The sequence below is a fragment of the Spea bombifrons genome, chromosome 4 (assembly GCF_027358695.1).
Source record: "Spea bombifrons isolate aSpeBom1 chromosome 4, aSpeBom1.2.pri, whole genome shotgun sequence".
Taxonomy (NCBI): Eukaryota; Metazoa; Chordata; class Amphibia; order Anura; family Pelobatidae; genus Spea; species Spea bombifrons.
Window position 1 is genome coordinate 63,746,001 of NC_071090.1, and position 14,770 is coordinate 63,760,770.

The following is a 14,770-nucleotide window of genomic DNA, read 5'->3' on the forward strand; positions in this document are numbered from 1 at the left end:
TAGACCCCTTTTGCCTTCAGAATTGTCTTCATTCTTCGTAGCATACTTTCTACAAGGTGCTGTAAATATATTCCTTAGAGATTTTGGTCAATATGGACGTGATGGCATCACGCAGTTGCTGCAGATTTGTCGGCTGCACCTCCATGATGCGAATATCCCGTTACACCACATCCCAAAGGTAATCTATTGGATTGAGATCTGGTGACCGTGGAGGCCATTGGAGTACAGTGAACTCATTGTGGTGTTCAAGAACCCGGTTTGAGAAGATGTGAGCTTTGTGACACGGTGCATTATCCTACTGGAAGTACCCATCAGTAGATGGGTACACTGTGATCATAAAAGGATGGACATGGTCAGCAACAATACTCAGGTGGGCTGTCGTGTTTAAACAATGCTCAATTGGTACTAAGGGGCCAAAGTGTGCCAAAAAAATGTCTCCCACAAAATTACATGACCACCACCAGCCTGAACCGATGGTACAAGGCAGGATGGATCCATGCTTTCATGTTGTTTACGCCAAAGTCTGACCCTGCAGTCTGAATGTCGCAGTTGGAATCGAGACTCATCAGACCAGGCAACGTTCTTCCAGTCTTCCATTGCCAATTTTGGTGAGCCTGTGCGAATTGTAGCCTCAGTTTCCTGTTCTTAGCTGACAGAAGTGGCACCCAGTGTGGTCATCTGCTGATGTATCCCATCAGCTTCAAGATTCGACGTGTTATGCATTGAGAGTTGGTATTCTGCATACCTTGTTTATAAAGAGTAGTTATTTGAGTTACTGCTGCCTTTCTGTCATCTCGAACTAGTCTGCCCATTCTCCTCTGACCTCTAACATCAATACATCAATAAGGCATTTCCGTCCACACAACTGCTGCCCACTGGATATTTTTTTCCTTTTTTGGACCATTCTCTGTAAACCCTAGAGATGGTTGTGCGTGAAAATCCCAGTAGATCAGCAGTTTCTGAAATAGTTAGACCAGCCGTCTGGCACCATTCTGATGCTTGGTTTGAACTTTAGCAAGTGGCCAGTGAGTGTGTGTGTGTGTATATATATATATATATATATATACTGTTAATATATACTGTTAATATATGGACTCCGAAATGGTCTAGACTGGTCATCTGGGCCACATACTTAACCATACTGCTACTCATCGCGTGCTACCAGGGTCTAACAACTTAACATGAACCTGCACATATCCAGCTGGTGGCCCCATTTATGTCATGTGGTTGTGGTGCATCAGTTAGCAAGAATCTGCCTGATGTGCTCCCTACTAGGGTTTAGTAATCTTTGGTGACTATAATACATTACTATTTGTTATTATTAAAATGATTTAAACTGCTATACAACAGGATTGCAAAAGATTTACTGTACATACAATGAACACTATACAAAATAAAAAAATAAGACTTTTTTCTGCTCATGTAGCCATATGGCCAGTCATGGTCTCCTTAACAAAGGTAAATGTTTAAAAAATACAATATTATTAGCTCACTCTTTTAAAGACATATGTGCAGTACTTAAGCGCGACAAAATGGTAAATTTAGATATTCTAATGATTTTGAGTATATTCCTCCTGGTAGCCCTTTTGAGGGCTTGGAATTGAAGAATCCTGTATTAAATCCTATCATTTTTTTTTAAAAAACCTTTTAAATGCTTATATTGCAAATGCTTTAGCATAAATGTACACATCTTTATTAACACCAGCATTTTTCTTTGCTTATCACTATAGATAAATGATACAGTAAATGATTGTTATTTAAATAAATCAGCATGTCTGTAAATAAAAAGAAAGTAAATAACAGTTCAAATAAAATTGGCATAAGTAGCCTAGAGCTTCCCCAAGACAATTTAACCTATTCAAGGCACCAAGAATTACTTCAGCCGTTACTGTATGCATCCATAATACTAGTTTGCATAGATTATTAATCCGAATAATATATGCCTGTGGGTTTGTTGTATAGTCCAACCCCTTTGAGTTAAAGGAATAGCAGAATAGATTGGAACTGAATTTGTGTATTGCTTTTCTGGCAATTGGATGGTTAAAACACTACTGACTAAATAATATATGAGTATGTGTTTAAGGTTGAGGATCATAGACATGCTCAGTAGAAACTGTACATGTAAAGTGAAGCTATTCAGTTAATGCATCCCAACTGAGTTGTTTTCTGCTAATTCATGCACACAGAGTCAATATTTCCTGAACACGTAGAACAGCAAATCATCCATAACAATGTGGCTGGCCATCATTCTAACCATCACATACACTATCTAGACAAAAGTTTTGGGACGTCTGACCATCAATCACACCAACAGGGATAATCACTTTCTAAATACATAGACATTAATATGAAGCCACTCCCCCCCCTTTGCAGCTATAATAACTTCCGCTCTTCTGGGAAGGCTTTCCAAAAGATTGTTGGAGCGTTTCTGTGGGGATTTTGCCCATTCATCCAGTTGAGTGTTTGTGAGGTCAGGCACTGATACTGGACAAGAAGGCCTGGCTAGCAATCTCTGTTCAAATTCATCCCAAAGGTGTTTGATGGGGTTGAGATCAGGGCTCTGTGTGGGCCAGTCAAGTTTCTCCACACCAAACTCATCCAACCATGTCTTTATGGACCTTACCTTGTGCACTGGGGTACAGCCATGCTGGGAAAGAAAAGGGCCTTCCCCAGACTGTTCTCACAAGGTTGGAAACACAGCATTGTCCAACATGTCTTTGTATGTCCACTTCATCCAGACAATTTGGGTCAATATATGGGCAAACTAAATAGCTGCCTATAGAAAACCTTGTCCTCTATGTTAACAAGCAAGTGAATGCAGGAAGGGTGCACAGGAGACATGGCTTGCTTAGAGCACCTGAAATGTTAGGACCAGTCATATATAAGGGTGACACTATTCTTATTTTAGGTGCTTTAATAGCACACAGGTGGTAGGCATAAGGACCATGAAGGTGAAACTACTCATGCCTTGCTTATGAGAGTTAAACAATGGGAAAACTTCCATTGTTGGTTGTAAATATGCTGTTCATACGCATTGTATTATGACTCACAAAGATAAAATAAGATTTAAAAAATAGATAAAATAATTTACAAATATAGAAAAAACTAATGTAGCAGTACATAACATATACATAAATATCCTTTTTAAACATGTAGAAAAAAAGTCAACACATACAATATGAATATAATTAAAATCTATTGAATGTTTGAGTCTTCTAAGACTATCAGGCACTACAGCAAGCACTAATCAGCTTAACACCTCTGTGTCTGTGTTAGCTGTCAAGCCTTATCTGTAAGTACTTAGTGAATACCTTTGCTTTTTCTAATCACTTGCAGAGCTATCTTATTTTTAAGCATGAAATCCAACAACACATTTGTCATAAAATGTAATCAAACTTACCCACAAGGCAGGCTTATTCAACAATTTGTTTAGATCACATGCATAATGTTAAATGTGTCAACCAATTGTATTAATCACATAGCTGTAAAAAATGTCATGTGAAATGTACCGCACATGAACAAGACCAAACTACAGTTTGGTGACAAAAATGACAGTGAACACCTTATCAAAAAGTAACAATTTAGAGATATATTTAGTAGCACCTTTTTAGTAGTACACATATATTGCAACAAAAATGCACAAACATAATGTCTTATGTAGGGGCTGGTGTAGAAGTTCAGGGAGAACTGGACTGGTATGGTTATGGTCTGGGAGATAAAAGTAGCCAAAGTTTAAAATCAAATGCATTTCAGGAATGGTATGGTCAACATTGGAAAGAACAATCAGAATATAAACATCAAACAGCAAGCCAAGACAACCAAGTGTTTTGCCCAATCAATGTGTATGCAAACTTATACATAAGTATAAATGTGTGTGTAAAACAAGTTAAGCAATCAATCAATGTCAAAGCAATCAATGCTATAGTGTCAATTGTCAATACAGTAATACATCACCGAGCCAAGTAGTTATCACCCCTCTAGCTGAGTAACTCAAACACTCATTGAACACTTGGAAAACTTCTCAACAACTAAATATTCTGGTATGAAAATAATTGTTACATACAACAGATGTTATAATCCATACCAATTACTTATATTTTAACAGCATAGTTAAAATATATTAACAAGTATAGAAAATGACATAAGCGAGCAATAGTAAAATATGGACTTGATAGATAACACTGCACACTTGAATTCCTAATAAGGTCACAATTCACATATATAAAAAGTATTCAAAAGTATACAAACAGATATAATACATAATAAGCTAATCAAACTAGAATGCCCTTATCTTATACTACTGTGATCAGCACCATATTACACAAACACCTACCTTAAAATAGGGTCGGGTCCTGACTGGGCCTATGCGGCCTCTTAAACCCGCAGCAACTGCGACCGGGCCTGCCACTCTAGGGGGCCGGGCATCCACAACAAGGGGCAGCCACAGGGCTTAAATTAACACATGGGGGGGTCTACTTTATTTAACATCCTCCATGTTAACCCCGATGTTTTCATTTAAACCCTGTGCGGCCGCACACCCCTATGGCCGGCCCTGGTGGGGGCTGCCCGGCCCCCTAGAGTGGCGGGCCCGGTCGCAGTTGCTGCTTACTCTGGCAACAAGGTAAGTAGGGTGAGGGAAGGGGGTGCAGTGAGAAGGGGCAGAGGGGAGAGAGGGGTTAGATAGTGAGAAAGGGGGAATAAGTGAATGAAGTGATAAGGGGGAACTTAGTGAGAAGGGGCAGATAAGAAGGGGAGGGGTAGATGGGGAGAGGGGGTAGTGTGAATGCGTACGAGAATGAATGAATAAATGTGTGGATGAATTGTGTGAATGCGTATGAGAATTAATGAATTAATGTGTGGATGAACTGCTTGAATGATTTGTGAGACTGCATTAATGAATATGTGTTAATGATTTGTGTGAATGAGTGAGTAAGTGTTTGTGTCTATCATGAATGTTTAAGTGATTTGGGGTGGGCTTTAACAATAAATAAATAAATAAAAATGGGCTGCTCAGTCTTAAATGCCCCGGCCTATTTTTTGTCCCAGTCCGGGCCTGCCTACACATGCTTGACCTTGTCATCCACATATTTGCAAATGACGGGTCTACTATAAGCCTGTCGCAAAGAAATACGAAAACATTTTATTTCTTTACATTATTCACAGTAAATGTAGCTGTTAAAGTGAACTTTTCTTAGTAACAGATTATAGGTGTAGTAAAGGCGGGGGGAAGAGGAGCATCTGATTGTCACTGTGATCCATGGCAACACTTCTCCAGAGTCAAAGTAATTTATTCCGAAAACAACATTAAGTAAAAAGAAAGCAACCCATTTTTACTTTTTTTTATACAGGTCCCTGTGCATTGACTCAATACTTTGTAAACACACCATCATAAAAACCACAAGTAATAATATAATGGATTCCCAATTAGGTGCAAGATGTGTAGACTTAAAGTGAACCCAGACATTTAATTTTGATATTTTAATTAGTTGGTAAAATTACAAATCATTGGTGTTGTTTTACTAGAATTATAAATACAAACTCATTAAAAGTCATTTCAGATACTCACAGAGTCTCAGGGATTTATGGCATATACAAGGTGACTGAACAGATACTAAAGACCACTTTATATTTTAAACGGTTTTCAATATACCTGTGTAGTGTGTAGTGCATGGCTTTCTCACTAGCAAGCAACTCATTGAATGTCTAGATTGTAAGTCCTGCAGAGCAGAAACATTGAATGTCTATGTTATATTTGTATTTCCCATTTGAGTGACTTTATATTTTACAACAGCTGGGAAGTGCCTTAATATACTCTTGATATTGATTATTTAAGGAAATATCTCCTAGCTTTTTTTTTAGAAACTCCCCACGTATGCTCATTTATTATTAGAATTTTAGAGATAGCTCTCAGCCGGATAACGATTATACTCATATTGAAATACTGTTGGAATTATCGCCCTGTATTAAAGCTAGCTAAAAATAAACATGTATTATTAAGCATTCAGGACCAACATCGTTAGATCTACTGTTTCTATAATCAATTACAAATCATGAGGATCAAAAACAGTGTCTTGTATTATGGCACATCTGCCCTCAAAGAATGGCTTCCAAATATTCACAAGATGAAAGTCAATGGAAATCATAACAATTATTCTGAATTGCTTTTGAAAAAGTGATGCAAAGGGGGACCGTTGCCACCACAGCTTTACTTAATTTACCTATGGCTTGTGTTTTTCCCACAATGGCCGTGTTTAAGTAGAACTCTACCAAGGAAATGACATCAGGAGGGGGCAGATTCTTGCCATTTATCCTAATCCCTTTTAGCTGGGTGATAATTCTAACGTGTAAAGGCTGGCAAAACTGCCTAAGGTCATAAAAGCAATTTCCACAGAAAGGTTAAAACGCCAGAAAAAACTCCAGAAAAACGCCAAAACCCAAGTGGAAACCTGGCCTTATAGAAATGGACATCTGTGGCAGTATATGGCACACCCAACATATTTAAATCAATCTCCTATCCTAATGTTATCTCACTGTTCCTCAACAACCTTCACAAAGGCTCCCTGAAGCAGTCAACAACTTAAAGCTATGGGGATACTGAAAATAGGAAGTTTTTGGTTGGTGGGGTTTTAGTGTACTGCTTATTTTTATATTGCTTATTTTAATTTGTAAATGATGTTGCATATGTTTATTTAGCAGTACTGGGTAAGAGTAACATACCCGCTTGTATGATATATTTTTGGGACTGTGGATGTTTGTGCATGCATTAATATAACTGTGTAAAAGTCTATTAGTCTCTTCATTTGATAACAATGAGGTCATTCTCCAGAGAAGGCTATCTGCATGAATACTCACGTTAAATCGCTCCACATAGTTTTAGTTAATGGTCATGGTTAATGGCGTGTATTATTTTGTTTGTTTCTGCTACTAACCAATAAAAAAATATCAGCATGCACTAAATGTAAAATATATAGAATCTGATATGCCTTAAAATGCATGGGGATTTGTAGTATTAAGTACCGTGGAGAGCATAAGAAAGGGATAATTCTATATAAGATTAACATTTCAGTGTGCTTATCTTAGAATTAGTGTATGTCAGAACAGTTTTACTCTTAGAAGCTGAATATTCTAAAATTTAAATGGATCTCAATAATGGACTGTTATAAGCTTTAGCAATTGATTTTCATATCTGCTCTAATTTGTGAGATATAAGATGTAATTCTAATAATGAACAATGTGCAGTTCCCTTCACTGAAAATGTTAGTTATCATATATAAGTGGAAGCTACAGATTGTTTACCTCCCATTTAGAATAAAATGATTTACTAACAGTAGCAGATTATAAATACAAGGCTTTATAGGTATTTTCATACTGTCTTAAAAATTTGCCCACAGGCCCTACTACTTTCACCGTTGATACCACCACTGTGCCTACTTCCCAATCTCTTGATACTTGATAACTTCCTGCTTGCATTTAAAGAACGCCTCTCTAATGGATTCTCTTTTCACATTGGACAATTCGAAAATTCCCCCCAAAAAGTTTATATCTGAGTTTATACCTTCTATATATGCATTGAATATTGCAATGTAAATCTTGCGAGGAGGCGGGATAAAAACAAAGGCGAATATGAAGATGATGGATGGCAAGATGATGACAATGCGGAAGTGGTTATAGGAGTTATAAAGGACGGAGTCCTGATTAAGTCCATCTGAGAGAGGAATATAAATACCCGTGATATCACAGCAATGTGTGATGAAAAAGCCCAGCTGAAGGGTGAAACGTGTTGTATGTGGAGAAGCAGAGCTGACTTTGAGAGACTTTTTTAAATCTTTTTTTTTTCCCGATTGTTTTCTTTTTTAAATTTATTAAAATGTGAACCTGCAGTACTATTGGAGCATTTTTTCACATCTTAAATTGAGAAAAATATTTTTATATGTAAAAAAATATATATATGCTATTTATTAACTCTTCTCTTCCTCCATTGAACACACATTCATCTTGAAGAATCAGATCCATAAAAGGAAGAGCACAGCTACCCTAAGGTTCTTAATTCCACGCAAAGTACATGAGCAGTAGACTGCTCAATAAAGAGCATTTGTTGTGTAAAAGTGTGGCTTCCAGATATAAAATTTACAAGTGCTAGGATGGTTGTAGTCCAAGACCATAACTGTATTAAATAAATCCACACAGCCAAAATCTAATTTAATGAAAATATTGTTATCTGGTGACAAACATGTGCTTAACGTAATTACAATATTCAGACTGGATACCTATAGGTAATATACCTTAATTAAAAAGTAGGGTAAGAAAGGAATGGGTTAAGTGACCATGAACAGAGATAAAACTGGACGTATGAAGAAACATGGGTATGCAACACAAATAGAACTAGGGACTCCTTGCAATACTTTCATACAAAGAGAAAAAAAAAAGCTTTACAAAAAAGGAAAGAATAAAAATATTTCCCAGAAAATGCAAAACCAATCACAAATCTTACAAAGATGATATTTCGAGAAACAAATTCCAAAAATGATCCTTCTCTTACTAAAACCTGTTACCAGCTACCTTGTGCATGTTTCATTGCCATTGGATTTGTAACAGAATAGAATGACTGAGCTTACTCTAAAGATCATCAAAAAACACTTTGCCAATTTTTAAAGCAATGTGGACCCCAATACAAGCCCTCTTGGCCTAATTACACTAATTACATACTCTGTGAGTGTGTTACTTGGATGGTACCACGTGCATGGAGATAATGATGGCATACTGCGATACCATGAACAAATGGCACTACAGAACCACAAAAGAAAACACAGCAAATAGAACAGAAATATTGATTGAAAGATGTTGGCAGGCGCTGATTACTTAATTGCTTTAACCTTTCATTGTTGCCAGCACACACTGACAACTTCAGGTGGAGAAAAATACCTACTTAACACAGCATAAATTAATAAAACCTAGAAGGAAAAAATTAATAAGGATGTTGATCCTTGTACAACTTATTTCATTACCGAAATATGATTGTTATTTGCAAGATTTTAACTTGAACTTAGCGTGAAGGCCTTAACATTTTTGCCCCGTAAATAAACGATAATGTATTCAAGGGACATGAGTCTAATGGCTATCCTCATAAGTAATGCCATTGCTACACCAGCCTTCAAAATTCAGTTATATATACTTGTATCAACCAATATTTTGCAACATGCCTAATAAGTAAAATATACATAGCTGTAGTGGCTCAAGAGAAGAATACCTTTATTAGTATAACTATTCCACCTCAAGAAGAGACCTTGGAGGTCCTGAAAACTTTGTTTTTACCCCAGGCGAAGGGTGAATGGTCAGCTCCTCTAGGTTACAGAGTCTGGAGCTGACACTTTCATATTCTACTTTCACAGCTGAAATCCCAGCTTGAATACAGCAGCGCTAATAGGTTTACCACTATGGAAGTATAGTTTGTAGTGGATGGAGGGTCAACTTAATTATAATTATTATGGGTGGTATATTCTGAGGTATCTCTTAGCATGGAACTGAGGACCCATAAAAATATTAACTTATTAATACATATATGTAGTTTACCCATTCCAGTTAATAATACAATTATTGAACCCAGACAATTTCCCCACACACACACATACATATCTTACAGTTTTATTTTGTTTTCATTTATGTGGACCTCACAAGAAAGTATGAAAGAATTCCAGAAAACAGAATTTCTGGACAGTGAGAGCCAGTAAAGTTTATTATTAAACACATAAGAAGATCAGACAAACCTTGCTAACATAAAAATGCAGTTGGCACAACTTAAACACTTAATTATCTTATGGCAGGGCAGTCCATAAGATATGAGGATCCAACAGGGTGGAAACAAAGGAAAATCATTTATTGTAACCAAGGGTAGTGTTGCAGTGTTCAGCATAAGTATATGTATTTTAGGAAAACCACCATTAGCTTGCACGAATTAGTGTAAATATGTTCTTGGTTTAAAAGTCCCCAAAGTACAAGGTGACATATGTGTCTCAAAGTGGAACAAATGTCATAATTTAATCAATTTCCCATCATAAAGTTAACTTTATCCATCCCCATCTACCCTTACAACCCTGCCTGAACCAATAATCATCATAAAGTAATAGGAAGAGACAACTTGCAGTAAAAAATACTGATCCCAGTGTACACATCAGTTAGATTTCTAGTACAGATAGTAATGCCTATTTTAATCTGCACACAGCACAAAAAAAGGAAGATTTAGAAAAACGCTACCAACTAGTTAATAAGATATCTCAACGGATCAACATGATATTGGAGTGTAATTTCAGTTGCTGTGACCCCATATGCTCTTCAATTTCTTGGTATTGCCTTTCACATATTTCCGACCTTTGCTATAGCAATTGAAATGTCTTTTCTTTGATCTCAAGGGATGTTTGAGTCCTCCTTAAATCTCATGAGATTAAAAAAATCTCTCAGTGACTGCCATACAGATCTTGGAAATCTTTGTTTTAAGTAATTACTCTTGAATGTCTCTTTTATACTGCTAAAAAAAAGCTACATTTGATACGGTCACATTTAATTTATATTCACTTCCCATCGATAAGTGTGCTTTGTAAACTAATAAGGTAAGCAGTAATCTCTGATTTTTTTCCCATATTCCTTGGCATTTTTATTCTTAGCGCTATTACTTATTAGGGTGTTAAAAAGTGACTACCCACTAGTCACAAGAATGATCCATTTAGTGATTTCTTTTCAGAAAAGAGCAGTACAAAAAAAATTGAAAAATATATAATAATATTAATAATAATAATTTGAAAAAGTGTAAATACAGTGTGCAAAAAGCCCATTTGCCTTCCAATTTAACAAAACCATGTTGTGAGATTGTGAGTGCTCAGGCGCTTTTATGCCCTTTAAAACATAAAAAAAAATCTGTATACATATGTTATTGTAGAAATATAAATTGCTTTTGTTAGTGGTATCTATCCTGTGAAAGAAATTTTAAGCAAGGTCATGTGCAAATGTACCTTTTTAACTTTTTTGACACATACTTTAGAAGAGGGTGGTGGGGAAATGGCTGCATGAAAAGTGGTGGAATTACCATTGTTAAGTCGCCTAGATTGTCTGATTTTTAAAATTATACACTTTTGTTTGAGAGGAGTTGCAATCTGTGACCACTACCCAAACATACCAAATTTGAAAATCATTATAGTTGGAAACAGTGATACAGTTAATAAAGGGACCTGTCCAGTACGGAGGGTTTCTAGTGCCCTAATATGGTACCCTATATATTTTTTCCAAAGATTTCTTTTTAAACTATTGCCACACAAAATATACTAGGGTTATTTTTTTTACTTGTGCTATTAGGCATATAAGATGTTGGGCACTTTAAAACAAAATATATAATTTATGTTTTGTTGTACTGTTCTCTGTACAATATAGATAGAATTCCCTTTTTCCCCCAGAGTTGACACTTACCAGAAGGAAATGCCCCGTTATGTGACCAGGCATTCCTTATATAACAATGAACCAGCACTTGAATTAAGAGCCTAAACACTGTGAACAGAGACCCAGAGATGCTGACTTTTGCTGATAAGGGGAATCCAGGCTGTCAAGAGATGTCCCTGTCGTTGTGAGAAACACATGCCATACAGGTACGTCCTAAGGGGCATCGTTTTTCCTTCTGTTCCCCTGCTTTCGCTTTATCATGCAACTACATAAATCAGCCTTAAAGAGGTAGAAAACCAAGGCCTTGCTTTTCTTGCACGTTAAATATTTATAGGTGAAAAAGATCTCAGTACAATCTTCTAACAAATGACATCATAAAACAAAAAAAACTAAATGTAGTTTAAAGATAACTTATATTGGTACACTGTTATATGGGCAACACCTACATTTTTTTGTAATCCTAGCATAAAATAACTTTTTTTTTGTGTAGTTTCCACATGTGCATGGTATCTGACGAAATATTAAGAATAAAAAACATTACCTACCTCTGTCAGATGTGGTGTTGGGTTAAATCCACACATGTTGCATACCACATTCGTGCATTGTGTGCATGTATTAAAGTTGGGTAGGTCCTTAGAACCAATATTTAATTCTGTTTCACATAGTGGACATAGCTTTTTAAGGTTTGGTATCTTTTCCATTTTAGGTAGCCCTGTGGTGGTCTCCTTCTTAGTCTCCATCTTATGTTCAGCCTCTTTTGCTATAAGACTATCTTTTGAATCTTCTGTTTTCTCTACTGGAAGAGGTTCTGCTTCCTTTTTAACCACCTGGGGTTTTGATGACTGAGGAGCATGAACGGGCTGTTTGGGCAGTTCTGAAGTTTTTTGAGCTGGATGGGGCTGTTTAGGCAGCGGAGCTTCTTTGGCAGTTTTTGGCAGTTCAGAAGATTTCTGTGGGGGATGGAGCTGTTTATCATGCATAGCATCTTTGGCTGTTGTAGGTGGTTCCGCTGCTTGTTGTGAAGGAGGCTGTTTTGCAGTTGATCCTTGTGTATTTTGCATCTGATTACTTGGCTGTGTTGCAGTAGATATAAAACTTGAGGCTTGGCTAAAAATGGATGCACCAAATCCAAATAGTTTCCCAGTTACAGTACCCTGTGGTGTTGTAGGCTGATGTTTAGGGGTTTCTGTGGTGCTCCCCAGATTAAGACTGAAACGTCGTGGCTGACCTTGAGATTTATCAGGTTGTGGTTGAGGTGTAGCTTGTGGACCAACTGGTTTATGTGAGGGACTGGGTTTTGGACCTGGTTGAATTTTCTGATCTTTTTGAACTTGAGATTGTGCCTGTGACATAGTTTGTATAACCACTGGCTTGTGTGAAGGACTGGGCTTTGGGCTCTGTTGAACATTTGAATCGTTTTGAACTTGAGGTTGTGCCTGTGAAGTAGTTTGTGGAATCACTGGCTTATGTGAAGGACTGGGCTTTGGGCTCTGTTGAACATTTGAATCGTTTTGAACTTGAGGTTGTGCCTGTGAAGTAGTTTGTGGAATCACTGGCTTATGTGAAGGACTGGGCTTTGGACTGGGTTGGACATGTGGATCTTTTTGAACTTGAGGTTGTGCCTGTGATGTAATTTGAGGAATCACTGGCTTATGTGAAGGACTAGGCTTTGGACTAGGTTGAACTTGTGGATCTTTTTGAACTTTAGGTTGCACCTGTGATGTAGATTGTGGAACCACTGGTTTATGTGAAGGACTTGGCTTTGGACTTGGCAGGGCTTGTGAGTCTTTTTGAACTTGAGGTTGTGTCCGTGACATTGTTTGTGGAACCACTGGTTTACGTGAAGGACTTGGCTTTGGACTTGGCTGGACTAGTGGATCTTTTTGAACCTCAGATTGTGCATGTGACATAGTTTGTGAAACCACAGGTTTATGTGAAGGACTGGGTTTTGGACTTGGTTGGACTTGTGCTTCTTTTTGAACTTGTTTGCCATTAAGATTTGGATTTATCTTGCTTGGGCTACTTTTTGGATCTTCTTCCAGTTTTGAAGTGTCAGGTTTTGGGGGAAGTTTTGGATGTGTGCTAGATGCAGATGATTGGTGTAATTCTTGAACTACTGGCTGGGATACAGGCAACTTTTCAACCAACTGACTTTTTTCTGGTTTTGCAGTATCTCTTGTTTTTGAATCTATATCTCTCTTCCCTGGTGATGAGGGGACTTTAGGTAATAAAGAATCTAACTTTGTTGGTACCACTTGAGAAGATGGCACGTCACAAACTCTCTCTTCTGGCTTGGTTTGCTGTTGCTTGTTTTCTGGTGATAATTGTTGGGGCTTTTCCATTAACTCTGCTTTAGAAGGCACATTTCCAGTTTGAGGTTCAAATGATTTCTTAGATTTAGAAGTAGGTGATTCAGTCACAGATCGCTGTTTTGTTAATACAGGAGTGGCTACTTTTGAAACCTGTGCCAAGTTTTGCTCTGGTGCACTAATAGATTGCTTTCTTTGAGAGGACTCAGGTGTAGGTTTTGTTGATGGCACTGCAGATGCAGGCTTCTTCTTCACTGGTGATGGTTTAGAAGGAGGTGGGTTCTTATCCATACCAAGTGCCCTTTGCATTTGACAGTTCAAGCAAAGCCATTCATGAATCTGTTAAGAGAAGTTCATAGCATTACTATTATTTTATATGCACATTACTTTTATCAAGTTATGTTAGTGAACTAGAATTGAATGCAGATGTTTTACAACATTTTGTTAGACACAAAAATGATATGTCCATATTTAGTCTCTAAGGGATTCTCCAAGCAAGTCATTTTCCCCAAATACTTCATTTTTCAGCCTTATACTGTAAATAAACCTATGCGATTATGCTTTTAGAGTTAAGCAATATATACATTAAAACCCCACATTATGCACATGCCATGGGATCAGCTATACTGTTTTCTGGATATGCATGATTATTATAACTATTAAGTTACTATTTAGTTATTATTAACTATTAAGATGATTTGATTTGATTGGTTGAGACAACCAACTAAAGAGAATATAATTTTAGGATAGGACAAAATATATAAAATAACGCTAGTTGGGCCATATTGAGATCTTTGTTTCATTAAGATTACAGTTAAACCAAGTATCCTTAACACACTTACACAGGTTGACCAATGTAAAAGTATAAGTGAAAGGCATTTTTTTGTTTTAAAGTTATACTTAATGGTAAGACTTTTCCCAAAAGACAATTCCCCAAAGACATACTCTATATATACATCAGATACAAACTAATTAGCCTATCTAGTCTGCCCCTTTTTTTTTTTTTTTTTTTTTTACATATTCATTTTTAAGGAATT

The 14,770-nt window shown here is 36.9% G+C and overlaps 1 protein-coding gene across 1 annotated transcript in view; it reads right to left on the reverse strand.

Moving 5' to 3' along the window:
- Positions 1-14,770, reverse strand: part of PCLO (piccolo presynaptic cytomatrix protein) — a 127,636-nt gene that overhangs the window by 88,184 nt on the left and 24,682 nt on the right. Inside the window, exon 3 of the mRNA XM_053464498.1 lies at positions 11,966-14,072. Coding sequence (XP_053320473.1) covers positions 11,966-14,072 — 2,107 coding nt within the window. The remainder of the gene's footprint in view (positions 1-11,965; positions 14,073-14,770) is intronic.